General features: G+C 33.7%; 1 protein-coding gene across 1 annotated transcript in view; it reads left to right on the top strand.

The window, feature by feature from the left end:
- The window catches only part of LOC124355258 (chondroadherin-like), an 82,645-nt gene extending 67,321 nt beyond the window's left edge, over positions 1-15,324 (top strand). Inside the window, exons 3-7 of the mRNA XM_046806305.1 lie at positions 6,518-6,686; positions 8,611-8,828; positions 11,673-12,047; positions 12,459-12,631; positions 14,301-15,324. Of these exons, the coding sequence (XP_046662261.1) occupies positions 6,518-6,686; positions 8,611-8,828; positions 11,673-12,047; positions 12,459-12,631; positions 14,301-14,769 (1,404 nt within the window). The 3' untranslated portion in view covers positions 14,770-15,324. The remainder of the gene's footprint in view (positions 1-6,517; positions 6,687-8,610; positions 8,829-11,672; positions 12,048-12,458; positions 12,632-14,300) is intronic.
- Positions 15,325-15,604: the final 280 nt, after the last annotated feature.

Below are 15,604 nucleotides of genomic sequence, written 5' to 3'. Positions count from 1 at the left end.
CGACTCATGCGCACGCACCCGCTCCCCCACCCCTTCCGGTGATCATACGCACTGTTACCACCTCCCCTCTACTCATACACGAATTAAATCTACAATCTTAAGTACAAAATGTATGTTTGAAACACCGACAGTACCAATTACGAATAGTGTGGCCGATGAAAGCACCCTTTACTAACGAACAATATAGTATTACTTTAAGCTTAAATCTTTTATAAACAAACAAAAAAATTTGAATTTGTGACTACCGAGGGGGGGGCGCGCGCCCCTCGCGCCCCCCCTCTGGATCCGCCCTTGCCTGCTGCCTAAAACCAGTTGATCTGGTGTCTGTCAGAGAACCACTTGTGCTCAACTGTCAGTGCCTGTCTGTGTCTGTGTACCACGCAGACCTGCTGCCTAAACCAGTTGATCTGGTGTCTGTCAGAGAACCACTTGTGCTCAACTGTCAGTGTCTGTCTGTGTCTGTGTACCACGCAGACCTGCTGCCTAAACCAGTTGATCTGGTGTCTGTCAGAGAACCACTTGTGCTCAACTGTCAGTGCTTGTCTGTGGTACCACGCAGACCTGCTGCCTAAAACCAGTTGATCTGGTGCCTGTCAGAGAACCACTTGTGCTCAACTGTCAGTGCCTGTCTGTGTCTGTGTACCACGCAGTCCTCCTGCCTAAAACCAGTTGATCTGGTGTCTGTCAGAGAACCACTTGTGCTCAACTGTCAGTGCCTGTCTGTGTCTGTGTACCATACAGACCTGCTGCCTAAAACCAGTTGATCTGGTGTCTATCAGAGAACCACTTGTGCTCAACTGTCAGTGCCTGTCTGTGTCTGTGTACCATGCAGACCTGTCTATTAACTCTATATTTCATTAAATTTAACAAGCTTTGGAGATAGAGATGGAAGTGTTTCTAATTTTAATACTTTAAAAGTCATTCTATCAAAGCTTCATTCTCCTATGCCTGCAACCACATGAACACGCTTAAAAAACCCCAAAAACTCTATTAATTTGCTCTAGAGTAGGTAAACCCAAAATAAATTGATTGTATCTCAAGCGTGCTCAATGAAAGTTCGAGAAATCGGGAAGTTGGCACACCAGGAACCCAGATAAATAGACAGAGAATCTGGATCTTCTGGTTAATGTATATAAGCATATCAACTGAACTGACTTATTGTTTATATGGACCCCGAAGTATGTAACACATTATTGTTCTGTTGCAAAACTTCACAGATAGAAAAAAAATTATCTCAAGATTTTAATTTTGTTGGTAACGTTTCAATGCGTTGTGAACCATTATGCTTTGATATTTTTCCAAGTTGTACTTTTAAACTATTTTAGGATCTGCATTACAACTTGACATTGAATCTCAACCTGATATTGTTTGAGACTGTCACAATTATAATGTACATATAGATCGTTTGCAGTACTGGCCCCAAAATTGATCCCTGAAAGAAACCAAAGTTGACTCTATGGGACCTAAGATGGACAATTTGCTTTGACCTGCACACATTGTTCTCTCTAAGATAGTACAAGTTCAGCTACTGTAATGCTACGATCTGATCCCTCAGACAATCCAGAAGATATGGCTGATCAATATAATGAAATACGATGGAGAGGACCTGAACATAATTTTTCTACAGTGTTTTATGATGTTTTAAGCTGTGTCAAAATAATTCCAGAAAGTGTGCACTGTTGTCACTCTCACATCTACTTCTAGGCAATGTAGCTCCTTATAAGGACATTGCACACAATGGATATTTGAGTTACTATGTCTAGAAATCTGTGTCCCTTATTGGCCGTTGATTCTGTGTGCATCAAAGCCACAAAATAATACAAATCTATGGCCATTTCTGTGTGTTTCAAAGATGGCTGCACCATCAATGATTTTCAAATTTACAATGTATAAAATACATGAAGTTCCCTCACATTGTCAGTTAATGTTTGTTCGATACTTAAACATTCTTTTCATGCGTTTTGTGTAATCAAATTGGCCACATTTACTGACTTTAGAAAATACAATGATAAGTTTCTGACACTGGAAAACAATGAGATATTTATATATTTCTGCATCAATGGATGATTTTGACGTATTTGTGGTTGATTAATAACTGGCTAACATTCTTTTATATGGAATTTGGCTATCTTAATCTGGTAATTGTTGACCTGAAAATGCTTACTTTTACTCATATATTAATGATTTCCAAAGAGAAGAGACCAAATCATTTTATAGTAACGTTCAATCCACATTAAAAAGATATATGCTTGCCAAACATAAATACATGAAACAAAATATTCACTCTACTTCATGGCTTTATCTGTAAGTAATCTTGCAGTGAGGCATTATTTATCACAAAGAGCATGTCTGCCCTATATCTCAGATCAGAGAAGCCTTGGCTGCTCTGATAGTCTATGATTCACTCAGATATGATGCAATGTAACACAGATAAGTGGTTGTGGGAAAGGAGGCAATACAAAGAGAATGTAAACAGATCGGAATAAGTGCTGGGGACCCTGGCACATCTAATATTAACAAGCCTTTCTTCTGTGTAGACACCATTGCCCCATAAGTTAACAGAGAATGTGGCTTTCCCCCATTACATATCAATGTTTACTGCACACTGTATACAATTCTGTACCAGCTATGTTTAAGTACAGAAGATGGCAGACCTTTAACAGTAAAGTGCTTCTCAGTGAAGTTTTTAGTGATTAAACCAACATATACTATATAGCATATATTGTACCAACATATGCTATACTACTCTCTTTGGCATCTCACAACTGCAAATCTACTTATTCCTAAGAAATGCAATAGGAACTTTAACATCAAGATAAGCTTTTCATGAAAACTAGTCGCCCAGAATTTGTATCAATGGATAACATTTTATAAATTTATTTTTATTTCATTTCTGACATGTTAAGATTCTATCATCAAAGATAAAGTTAATTCTTCAGTAATCATTTTAAGAAATTAACAATCTGAAAAACTTGAAAAAAAAAGAAAAATACATAGGCCTACTAAGAATTTGCACATTAACTTCACTAAAAACTGATGTCACAACAAAACAAGACTCGACTGCCAAGTAGTATTATAGCAGGTGCTGCCCATATGTGTGCCATGCTCAAGAATAATGGCTTCTGATTCTGGTGTAGTTTGAGAATAGGAGAAGGGTAAATAACATAGTTACAAAGCTAGGCAATCACAAATAAAAAACCACCAATCAAATAATAGAATCAGCCAGAGGGAAATTTGAAAAATGATTTGGAAAAATGATTTAAAACTTGTTCAATCCCCAAATGGTTCCAGAAACATATCTCAGTTATTTCATGTAGATGAAATGGTCCTTTATATGAAATTATGCAGTGTATATAATGGTGCATTGTCATATAATTTATGCAATGGTGCCATAAAGTAAGCAGTGCTAGATTGCTAGAAATGCAGAGTAGGTTGGTACAGAATATTTTTCCTTCCCACCAAATATTAATAAGGAATAAGCAGGATTTGGGCTCCATTTTTCTGGCCTAAATTCACACATTTCAGATTTGTGCTACCTGAAGGATATATAGAGTACAATATCTTGTATTTATGGTGAAATGTTTTGCCCTATTTATTTGGCCTACTGTTTATTTTAATTAAAGACCAAAGTCTGGAAGCTGCTAACTTCATATGCTGACTTTACCCTACCTCTATATCTTGGATGTAGCTCTGTATTGCCGATTCCGATGTGAGTTAGTGCGGGGCAGAGACGTCCACAGGTATGATACTAGAGGTGGGGACAGCTACAGGATGCAACATCATAGAACACTGGCATCTGATCAACTTCCTTCACAAGCTTGGTGTCAGATTAATTAATAATCTCCCTGAGAGCATAAAAATGTCAATAACCCAACCCTGTTTAAAGCTCGTTTTAAGTACCTTTTAGTGTCTGAAGTGTTTTACTCTGTATATGAATTCATGTTACGCCGCTGGGACCACTAATTTTTTTTAACTTAGTACCGATACTGAAGCCATATATGAATGAGAGAGAATGTAATTTAATGTATGTATGCGTGCAATGAATGAATCTTAGAATAGTAAACTGCAGGCTTTTTAGCTTTATTTATTGACGTTTGCAAATGCAATGTAAAATTGTTTGAAAGCAATAAAAATATGATTGATTGATACAATTTTAAAGAAGAATGAATTGTTTAAACATGTCTGACAAGTACTATTATGAATTGTGGAAATTACTTATAACCTTTTATTTATATCAACAACAAAAATATTTAAAAGTTACACAAAATTGACTAAAGCAATTTTTAAAGCATGAATATATCTACTGTAAATGATTGGATTTGAAATAATACAATATAATGTGTAATCATAAAAGTTTGTCTGGAGCTTTTTCAATTTTGTGTTTTTTATATCATAGCAAAAAATAAAACACCAAAAAAATTCCAAGCAAGTGAATTACAACTTGATATCTAAACAAACATATCATCTTTTGCTTACTCTCTTAAACTCAAATGTTTGTAGAGTACATCATGGATTCTATAAGTGTTCTTTAAGAGGTTATAAACTGACTGAGAAGCGGACTGTTTACTACAAACAACAGTGAAGTGGGGACGATGTCACTGAGAGTAAACAATCAAAATTGGATAGAGAATAGGATAAGACAATCTTGTGTCTTAGCCTGTTTCAAATTGTACAGTGTAAATAATAAGACATAAATAGTTTTATCAATCATAATGTTCTTCTGTCACAGCTAATACAGCTATAATTATTTACCTTCATTGCAGCACAAGAATGTGGGACAGTCAGTTTAATGCAAGATGTGTCCACAGCATCCATTGTGCTAAGCACTATTAAAGTACATTTGTACTCTTTTACTATATTTAAATGATTTTATATCCATTTTATAATGTTTTCAGATGCAATATAACTCAATGACTGTAACAAAGTAAACTTGCTTTGTTGTTTTAAGCGTAGTATACAAGATTCTCCACTGGAGTAAAATAAGTGCTTTTCATTCTGCAGCCTTGAAGTTGTGTGATCGTAGATATTTTTTAAATTCTTACAATCAAAATTAATAATGCTTTCAAAATTACCTGCAGGATTAGTTCAGTTGTTGGTATGTACTCCTGATAAGCTGAGGACTTTCTAAGTTGAGTATGTCTGCTAGGCCAACATTCTAGTACTTTTCCTACCATAAAACTTTCTTCACACTGGTAATTTTCATCAATCTATATAAAAATCCACTTGTAAATTCTATAACTTTAGGAAAACCTTCATAAGAAACAAGAATTATGTTTATTTTGTTTTTTGTGTGTTTTTTTTTTTTAAACTGTTGCCCCTTCAATCCCATCCTTCAAACAAGTTTGTATAGTGTCACCTCAATTTAAATATTGTAAAATTCAAATAAATAAATACAGGAATATAACAAATTTAAATAGGCATATAACAAATAAATAACGATAAGTAAAACACAGCCTCAAACATTACAATAACAGAATTAAATGTATTCCCTACTTTTTTCACTTTTTAAATATTAAAGGACAACGATTTGAAGTATAAAAACACTATAAATGCCATGTAATTGTTAGAAACTTAAAACAGTTTTTTTTCATATTGATCATGGTAAAATAATAGGTTACACACATAATACAAAATAACATACTTTAAGTAAAAATTGTTGTTTACTTTATAGCCATTGTACACGTACATGTACTATATTATAACACTGAAGTCTCAAACTCAAGCTTTAATTTTAATCAGAAATTTATTTGAAAGACAAATAATATACATAAAAAAACTTAGCCTTCAAATAGTGTTTTTCTATTTAATATACGTCATAATTGCAGTTTATAATGTGCAGGCGCTTTGATAACTTCTATATTTTGCAGCACCGCCTGGTGGTGAGTTATATCAATGGGCTAGCCTTTAAACCTTCTACGTGGAAAAATACATATACATACACATTTTCATAATGATCCATCAAATAGTTTCTAATTCTATAAAGGATATACAGACAAACATTCATGTATATATAGCTCAGTGCAGAAGAGAAGTCCCAGGACTTCCTTACTATTAAGAGTTATTGTATAGTCCGTTGGACAATAAAACAACTTTATGAAGGCCTAGGATAAGTCCTTGATAACAAAATTATTCATTTTTGTATTGTAAATATCTTTATATAATAGAAGGTAGAAGGTTAAATATCTATGTTCTTATTTAAAATTTGCTATGGCATTTCATATTATTGAAAAATTAACAAATTTTTAGATTAACATGTTGACTGTGGCAGATATGACTTGAAGCATGATGGCTTGTTAGATTACTCAATATATGCCTGCAAGATTGTTGTATTACATTTTATTCACTATAGAGCCGTATTCGTTTGAAAACTTTACCTTAGTACAGCCAAAATTACTTGTTCTACATTTCCCATTTATGATTTGGAGGGCTATAAATTGATTCAAATCTTGATTAATTTGAGAGAGTTTACTTGAAAGAAACAATATAAGAAACTGTCGAAGCCTATTGTTGATTACAGGCAGTGAATATAAGCCACAATCACATAAAGAAGGTGTCAAAGTTTTCTCCGTTACCGAGAGTGCTGAGTTTGAACCTCCAACACAACAGCATTCGAGACATCGACCCTCAGGCCTTCACTGATCTCGATAACCTCCAGAACCTCGATCTCAGCGACAACAGAATTAACGGTGAGTGGGCGAGGTCTTGTCTGGAGTAGACAGATAGACACTCTATAGGGTAAGAGTGCCTTTTTCTTAATATCACTTGGGATAGGTTTATTAGACCAAGATTTTGTTGTCAGCGATAGGTTATAAGGAACAAGAAACAATTTGGCAGTACCTCTGGCTCAATGCCACCAGAGTGCTCTAGTCAATCTGTGTCATGCCAGAGCATTGTACATGTCCACCATACAGTGGCGTAACTAGCACTTGGCTTTAAGGGGCATGAATCTGACTGAAGAGCACACCACACCAAGGGGGGGGGGTATGGAATAAATCTATGTTTAAATTAATCACAAAGACTAAATGAAAAATAAAACATTTAACTGCCGTATTTCAGAAGAGTTGTACTGCTGTTATAATATATTTTAAAATTGTTTTAGAGCTTTTGAGGATTCTACCCCTTCATCCCCCATTCAAATAAACTTAAAACTGACTTAAAACATATACACATAACAGTTATTTCACTATTACATAATTATAGATAGAGACTGAAAGTCATCTTCTCTATTGATTTGAAGAAGAACCAAGTTGTGTGTTCATATACTGTAATGCAGATTGGTTTTCGGCTCCTGTACTAATATACCTAATTCATACTTCCTGTCTATTTTTCTTGAATTATTTAATAATTTCCTCCAATCATGTATCCTTTTTACTTGTTTTGCTAGTAATGTAAAACAACCATATGATTGTTTCATAAGTTTTCTGGTCCAAAACGCATCAAAATAATACTACCACAAATATCTCATATTTTTGCCATCATTTGGAGCCATCTTAGTCAAATTGAATTTAATCATAATTTATTTCCAATTTTACATGAAATAGTGTACAAACTAAAATTCAAACTCCTTAAAACATAAACAAAGTGTAACAGTGTAAAAATTAAACAGTGATTATAAGTTAGTTAATAACATACAATTAAGGAATCTATTTATATAACTAGTTGTACATTCGTTAGTAGCAGCAGTTAATTTATTTTAAGAAGTTGGACTCATTAGGTATTAATAAAAAATATTAGTGACCTAGGAAATAAGCCTACGTGGGCCTGTAGAAAGCCTGTGGGCCTGTAGAAAGCCTGTGCGTAGGCTCGAATTGCTGCAATGCAGATGTTTAACTGAAACTAGAGCTGAATTTTTTGACTGAATATCTAATAATAATTGTGTCAGCAATGTTTTGACTTCGAAAAATCTAGGAAACCAGCCACAATAATCTAATCTTTACAGGATGAAGAACTCAATATAATCAAAAGCAAGTAATCTTATTGGTTATTTTCTTGATTCTGATTAAATGTATCAACAATTTGATAACTTGCTTCCTTGTGTGTCTCTTTGAAATACCAGAGTCAACTTTAATATATTATTGTTTGCATTCTTCTCTTTATAACAACATTGTTATTAAATATATAGTGCTTCACTTTTTTATGCCTATCTGATGTTATCTTTTTCATATTTGATTTTTGTTCTACACTTTATTTCATGTTACTTTTAGTTAAAGTACCATTCATTCACAGAAATTTTGTCTAAAACTTATCTTACTAATTGATTAATTTATGAAACTTAGCCTTCGAACCTATCTGCCATGGGATGACAAAGATGGCAAGATGTTACAACTGTTGGATGGATCAGATTAGGTAGGTACTACCGTTCTGAGATGGTAGTATGTATTTGTGTATTTTGAAATATTTGATTTATTTTATAAACATCATAACAATCCAAGAAGACGATTTAAATCAAACATGGACCAATTGAAGAATAGGCTAAAACGTTAGTGCATATCTGCACATCTCTGACGATGAGATAACTCTCGAGACACACAGTAAGATTAGTTATTATAGGATTGATAATGGTAAGTCTCATATGACCATAATTATAAGTTGTTCTCGTTGTTGTTGCAGGAGAGAGTCTGAGAGGTGTGTTGGTGGGGAAGAAAGTTCAAGAACATTACGAGCCGCTGCCCATCCGAACATTGTACTTGGGCCACAATGACATCAGCGTCTTGTACAGTGACACATTCTTGCATTTGGAGTATCTTCGAGATCTCCATCTTGATTACAACCCTCTAGTGGTCAACGAAGACTTCTCGAAGGCATTGAGCCATTTACCTGACCTTAAGGTATTGATCAAAGTTTGCAATTTTAGTAACTCTTTATTGTTAAAAAAAAAGTAAAAGTGTCATTTAGGAGAAAGAAAATCGTGATACCAGAGCAGATTTGTTCTTAATTTTAACTATTTAATTACATTTTCCCAATGTAAATTAAGTATGTTTAACTTAGGTGGATGACGTTGGTAAAATATAATATATATACATCTTATATTAGCTTTGCTAATTGAGATATTTTAGACATAACATTTTATATTGGCAGTTTTTAGTTAGGATTTTAAATTGTATCACAACCATTTTGTGATTTGGGCAACAAATTCTTAAACTTGACAATCATAAACATTTTTCTGTTTAGAAAGTATAAACGTTTAAAAAGTATATAAACGTCACAACACCAATGATTCAATCAATAAATGTATGACAACACTGTCTAAGTACTGAAATTTGATTGGTCAAGTTCATGCCTGTCAATCGGAGTTTCCCTTATTTGTCCTGTCTCTCTCTTGTTAAGTGTTATACTTGCAGTCATACTAGGGCCATTTTTTTTTCAACCTTTGATCTTGCACTCTGTCGATCAGACAAGTAAACACGGTGCACAGTTCTTGATCGCGCGCATGTTTCCCCGCTACAAACATTTGTCTCTGCACAGTTCAAGTAGGCTGTTTGCGCTGAGCTACAGTTTTTTTTAGACATGGCTGCCTCTATTGATTCTCCAAATGTAGTATGGAAGATGCAGGACAGAGGTTGAAAAAAAACTGCTCTTGATAAAGCAGATTTTAGAGAACAGTAGACTCTTGATGCAGGGGTGGAAGATTGATGAAAACGTCAAGCTATCAAATTAAATGTTAACCATACTATACTGAATTAAACGTACAAGTCAAGAAAATTCTAATTATGATGTAACTATGATGTTACACATTGTATTTAAAAGAAAAAATAAATTTAAATAATTACATAATTTAAAAAAAATACAAAACACATAATTCAGCTTTTACATACTAGTTGGTGTCTCATACATCGCCAAACTGTTAAAATGTCAGACTATCACGAGTCAACTGGTTTAATTAATTGAGTACATGTTTTGTGTTTGTAGCTGTTTTAGTGACTTTTAAATAAAAAGTATTAATCATTATTATTATATTATATATTATTATTGCTGTTCTAAATCATGTAGGAATAATTTGATAATTGTTTTTGTATGTTCAATGTGAATACAATGAAGTATTTTGCAATATATTCACTCTTACCCTCACCAAATAAAATATAATCAAGTTTTGGAGTTATTTATAGTAAAGATACAAATACGGAAATTTAAAAATTGCAAACTATAACTTCTTTAAGAAAAGCTTATATGTTCATTTTGAAATGAAAAATCATTTGGAGAAGATTGTGCTACATCATTATGTGAGCAAGCACCCTCATATTACATACTGAAAAGGGGGTTGGACCCAACCAAGTAAGTTTGTCCAGTGTTAGTATCTAAAGAATGTGGAGTGAGTGAAAATTAAATTTATCTAAAGAATGTAGAGTGAGAGAAAAATTTTCATCAATAAAGAGAAGAACCAGATTAATTTATAGATATTGCTAAATTAGATGAACCATTACAAGTCCTGGCACACATATTTTGCAAGCTTAACCTTTTGCCTTTAATTTTCTTGTACCTGAAAAAGAGAATAGATTCCAAATCTTAGTGTTCTATTTTTTTGTAAAACATAACAATGGATAATGTCCGATATTCAATTATTTTTCCATTACAGGACCAATCAGTCAGGTTGGAAAATAACACTTAGTGCTTATACAGAACACCCTACCACTGATCTCTATAGTGATAAGCTTTGAAACTTTTTGAGTTTATTAATTTCCATATTATGTAGCCCTGAACTGCGGATTGACTAATAACAATAACTATGTACCTTCTATTTCTATGTCTGCCAGTTAGATCTTTTTCATAAATATTTAAACACCATTGCCTCCAATCTGGATTTCACCATTGAAACAGAAACATCAAATCAACTTGAAATTTTTAGACCTCACCCTAGACAAAAGCAACAGTAATTTTGAATACAGTATTTACCATAAACATGCAACATCAGACCAAACCATCGATTTCCACTTCATATCATCCATACACGCAAAAAAATGGCCGCTTATAACTCTATGATTTTACAGACTTCTCAAAGTACCACTGAATGTAACCAATTATAACAAAGAAATATCATAAAACATATTGCCAAGGCTAGGTTATAACAACACTATGGTGGACAAAATAGTAAAGAAAAAGAAGAACAAAATATTACTAAGTAATAATAACGAAAATGAAAAGCAGAACAAGTACATATGTTAAATTAAACAAACTCTCCAATAATTTAAGTTTTTTATTTTTGTGAGGCCTTTCGTACTCAACGAGAACATCTTCGGACCCAGACAACTGAATAAAACCGAAGATGTTCTCATTGAGTACGAAAGGCCTCACAAAAATAAAAACTTATATTATTGGAGAGTTTTGTTTAATTTAATATATAATTTCCAATAAGAAAGAGCTTCAAGAATGTATAAGTACATATGTGTTGAGTATAGTCTGATTATACAGCATTGTACTAAAAAAGACATTTGTTTTGTTTGTTTTCACCTATAGAGCATATCCTAAAAACACTTTGTAGACGCACATAGTATGAAAATTATTTTTATTGCTTCTGTATGTGATTACAGTCCCTTTGTAAGACAGTGGGTGGATAGTGCAAAGTTAGTGACATTTCTAATCTTAAGGTTTCTTCTGGTTTAGTGATTTAGAGAAAATGTCAGTGTGGCTATATTACACTGTTGTCTAAGAAGACAGCTGACTGTGGATGTTTTCAGCTGCTGAACCTGGCTGGTGCGGGGCTCAAGAGTCTGCCAAAAGACACATTCTCGGGGCTGCGGCTGACAAAACTGTTGCTAAATGGGAATCAGTTCACACAAGTGCCGGCATTAAACGAGCTGGGGAGTTCGTTACGATTGCTCAACATCAACCAGAATCCCATCTCCGAACTGGACGCTAGCTCATTCTTGGGACTCCGCAGTATAAGTGAGATCGTAGTCTCGGGTATGCCCAAATTGTCGACTGTCAAGGCGGGGACTTTCTCCAACCTCGAGAACCTCCGAGTTGTAAGCTGTTCGTACAATCCGGAACTGACCAGTGTTGACGAAGCAGCATTCTGGGACAAGACTGTAAAACATTTTACTCTTCAAGAGGTAATCCAACACAAGCTTACTATCGTAAACATTTTGTTACTTTAGGTTTTATAAAACTCAATAAGACAGTGTAGGAACTCAATAGTTTTATGAATATTTCACATCATTGCCAAGATTAAATTCTTTAATTTCATATTTTTTGCTGTAGAATACTTTAATGCATGTTCTTAAACCTTGCTGACATTCCTCATTACTTGAAAATATCAGTCAATCATCCTGGCACAAAGTCCATTCACAGTTCCATTACTGTTCAGTTGATGCTCTGTTAAAATTTCACTTGCTTCTGTTTTTGGGCTAATTTTCTGTAACAATGGAAAACATCTCTTCCTCTAAGTTTTATTAAATTACCCGTTTCTTACAATATACTGTAGATTATTATTAATACTTACGACTTCAACATTCTGATTCCAGGTGTATTTAAATGACAATGCACTGCAAACGATCCGTAAGACTCTACTGCCATGGATAAAGATGTCGAAGGTGACCTTGGATGGGAACCAGTGGGTGTGCGACTGCCAGTTGCACTGGCTGGCCAAGTTCCTTCGTAACAGGAATGCTACCGTGGACAGGCTCATGGACGTCAAGTGAGTAATCTGATCCTTCTCCAGAAGGGTTCACTTCTGATTGCTTTATACTATTAGACCTTAATGGGGCACAGCAAAAACTAATATCATCTATGCAACTAGATGGTTTTCCTGGGTGGCATGTCACTAAACAGAAATGTTGAAATACCAGGTAAAATAAAATAATAAGATATTATTTTGGACTTTGGAATTGTTTCTTAGTAGTAAGTAAACTTAACTGGGTTAATAAATTTGTATTAATGTCTAATAATAATGTCATGATGATAAAGTTTGTTTTCAAATGTTTATGGGATGGGGAGAATGATTAACGATTATACAGTATGCAAAATAAGTATGAAAACTTTGTTATAGCTTCAAAACTATGAAACTTCAACTGTAACAACTTCCCAATTTGCTTTAAGTTTTTAGTCGTAAGATATTCATGACCTTTACCTGAATTTTGATAACTTGGACAATGTCCCATTCAGGAGTCTGTCAACAATTTGTAATGTAATTTGTAATTTTCAACATTTATCAAATTTGTTAAGGTCTATTTAAACCGAGTAAAATGCTGCAATACCTACTTCAAAAGGTTGCCTCTAACTCAAGTTTAAAGTTATAGAAAAACCAATAAAGGACCATCGATACTTTACTGAAGATTTTGTATAATTACAATTATATATTATTTAAAGTTTGGCAGAAATAAACTTTTTTCTATCAGTTCTGATCTAAATCTAAATCTAAATCTGATCTATTGCAAACAATTAAGCAAAAGATCAATGGTTTCAAACAGTCAGTATTAAAAGCTTTCTAAAAAATTGACAGCACATATTTTAAACACCTTGCATGGAAATAGTTTTAGAAATTTGTTTGAGAATTATTCAATGTCTTAGACTGATAAGTTTACAAATGTTTATCCAAACATCTCTAAATATAGATTAATAATAAAACATTTCTTTTTTGGAACTGAATCTGGGTTAGAGGATCAAATGCAGGAACCAATGCCGAGGCCTAAGCCAAAATGTCATAGTGTCAGTCAGTTACAATCCTAATTTCATATGTCCTACAAAATTATGTTTGCATACCCTCAAAGTGCCATTTGTATTGTGTAATCTTTTCATTTTTTAAGTATCAAAATATAATATGCCTCTGTTTGCAGGTGTTGGGATTCCCCTACTGAAATATCAAAGTATGATATGCCTCTGTTTGCAGGTTTTGGGATTCCCCTACTGAAATATCAAAGTATGATATGCCTCTGTTTGCTAGTGTTGGGATTCCCCTACTGAAATATCAAAGTATGATATGCCTCTGTTTGCTAGTGTTGGGATTCCCCTACTGAAATATCAAAGTATGATATGCCTCTGTTTGCAGGTTTTGGGATTCCCCTACTGAAATATCAAAGTATGATATGCCTCTGTTTGCAGGTTTTGGGATTCCCCTACTGAAATATCAAAGTATGATATGCCTCTGTTTGCTAGTGTTTGGGATTCCTCTACTGAAATATCAAAGTATGATATGCCTCTGTTTGCAGGTTTTGGGATTCCCCTACTGAAATATCAAAGTATGATATGCCTCTGTTTGCTAGTGTTGGGATTCCCCTACTGAAATATCAAAGTATGATATGCCTCTGTTTGCAGGTTTTGGGATTCCCCTACTGAAATATCAAAGTATGATATGCCTCTGTTTGCAGGTGTTGGGATCCCCCTTGGTTGAACGGAACTCAGATGGTATTTTGGAATATTGATTTGGTCAGTAGACATGAGAACTTTCCCTGTCAGGCCGAGTTGGAAGCGGAACGTAAGGAAACAGAACGTAAGGAAAAAGAACGTCTGGAACAAGAACGATTACGTCAGGAACAAGAACAATTACGTATGGAACAAGAACGAGTACGTCTGAAGCAAGATCAAGCAAAACTGCACCTGGAACAGGAAGTCAAAAATGTGCCAGCTGAAACAGAAGAATCAAGTGTCAAGTTTTACCATCTGATTGCCATCGTGGGAATTATTGCACTTGTAGTTTTAATAGGTTCTGTCATAGCATTTAACAAATACAGGAACTACCGACCAATCTATAATGTTGAGAAAATGTCATCACCTATGCACAATGAAATGAAGGACTTAAAAGGAACATTGGCGGAAAAATCTCATCTTGTCGGTTAAATTATTTGTTATTGCAAAATTCTACATTCACTAAGTGTTATTGTTGACTGATATTTTCATAGTTTTAACATTTAATGTATAATTTTTATGTTGCATTTCAGAGCTAATCTTAATGCAACAAACAGGGTGCAGAATAACCTTTGAAAGACGCAGCTAACCTAGTCAAATGTGAAAATGTAATTAGTCAGCATTGGTAATGCTATTAACATGTAAATCTTAAAGGAGAAAGATTTTTATATATTTACATGAGTCACATTTCTTCTACTCTTTGTACTTCATCAATGAAATTCTGATTTTAACTACATGAAAATACTGTACACACTGTTTATTTTTACAGCCTGTGAGGAAAATCCATTATTAACAGGACTTTATATGTAGTCTAACGAAATATGGAAGTTTTTTATCTGTCGGTTTTCATTCTAATAAGAAGTGAAATGCTATATATTTAATAAATATCAGAAGAATAACACATCATTTTAAGTAGCCATTCCTAGTTGATATGAAATCATTCTTCTAGGAATTGTTCTAGACAAAATAAAATGTATAGAATATATAGACTTGTGTACAAAATAGACTTGTTTTTTAATACTGCCAGCAACATGAAACATATACAAAGAAGGAAAGAAATGGAATCAGGAGAAAATATAAACAGGAGGGGAATTGATAAAAAAAGTATAAAAACACAAAAAAGTTTAGTTTTATTATTTTACTTGTAGTGTAATATTTTTGTATGTTTTTTAACATCACTACATAACTTGAGTAGTAAATAAAATCCATAATGAGGTGTCAAACATTATTTACATTATGTAGAACAATCAGCTGGAAACTTGATAGT

Source organism: Homalodisca vitripennis, chromosome 2, assembly GCF_021130785.1.
Source record: "Homalodisca vitripennis isolate AUS2020 chromosome 2, UT_GWSS_2.1, whole genome shotgun sequence".
Taxonomy (NCBI): Eukaryota; Metazoa; Arthropoda; class Insecta; order Hemiptera; family Cicadellidae; genus Homalodisca; species Homalodisca vitripennis.
The sequence above is the reverse complement of the archived record's forward strand: the minus strand, read 5'-3'. Positions and strand labels throughout refer to the sequence as shown.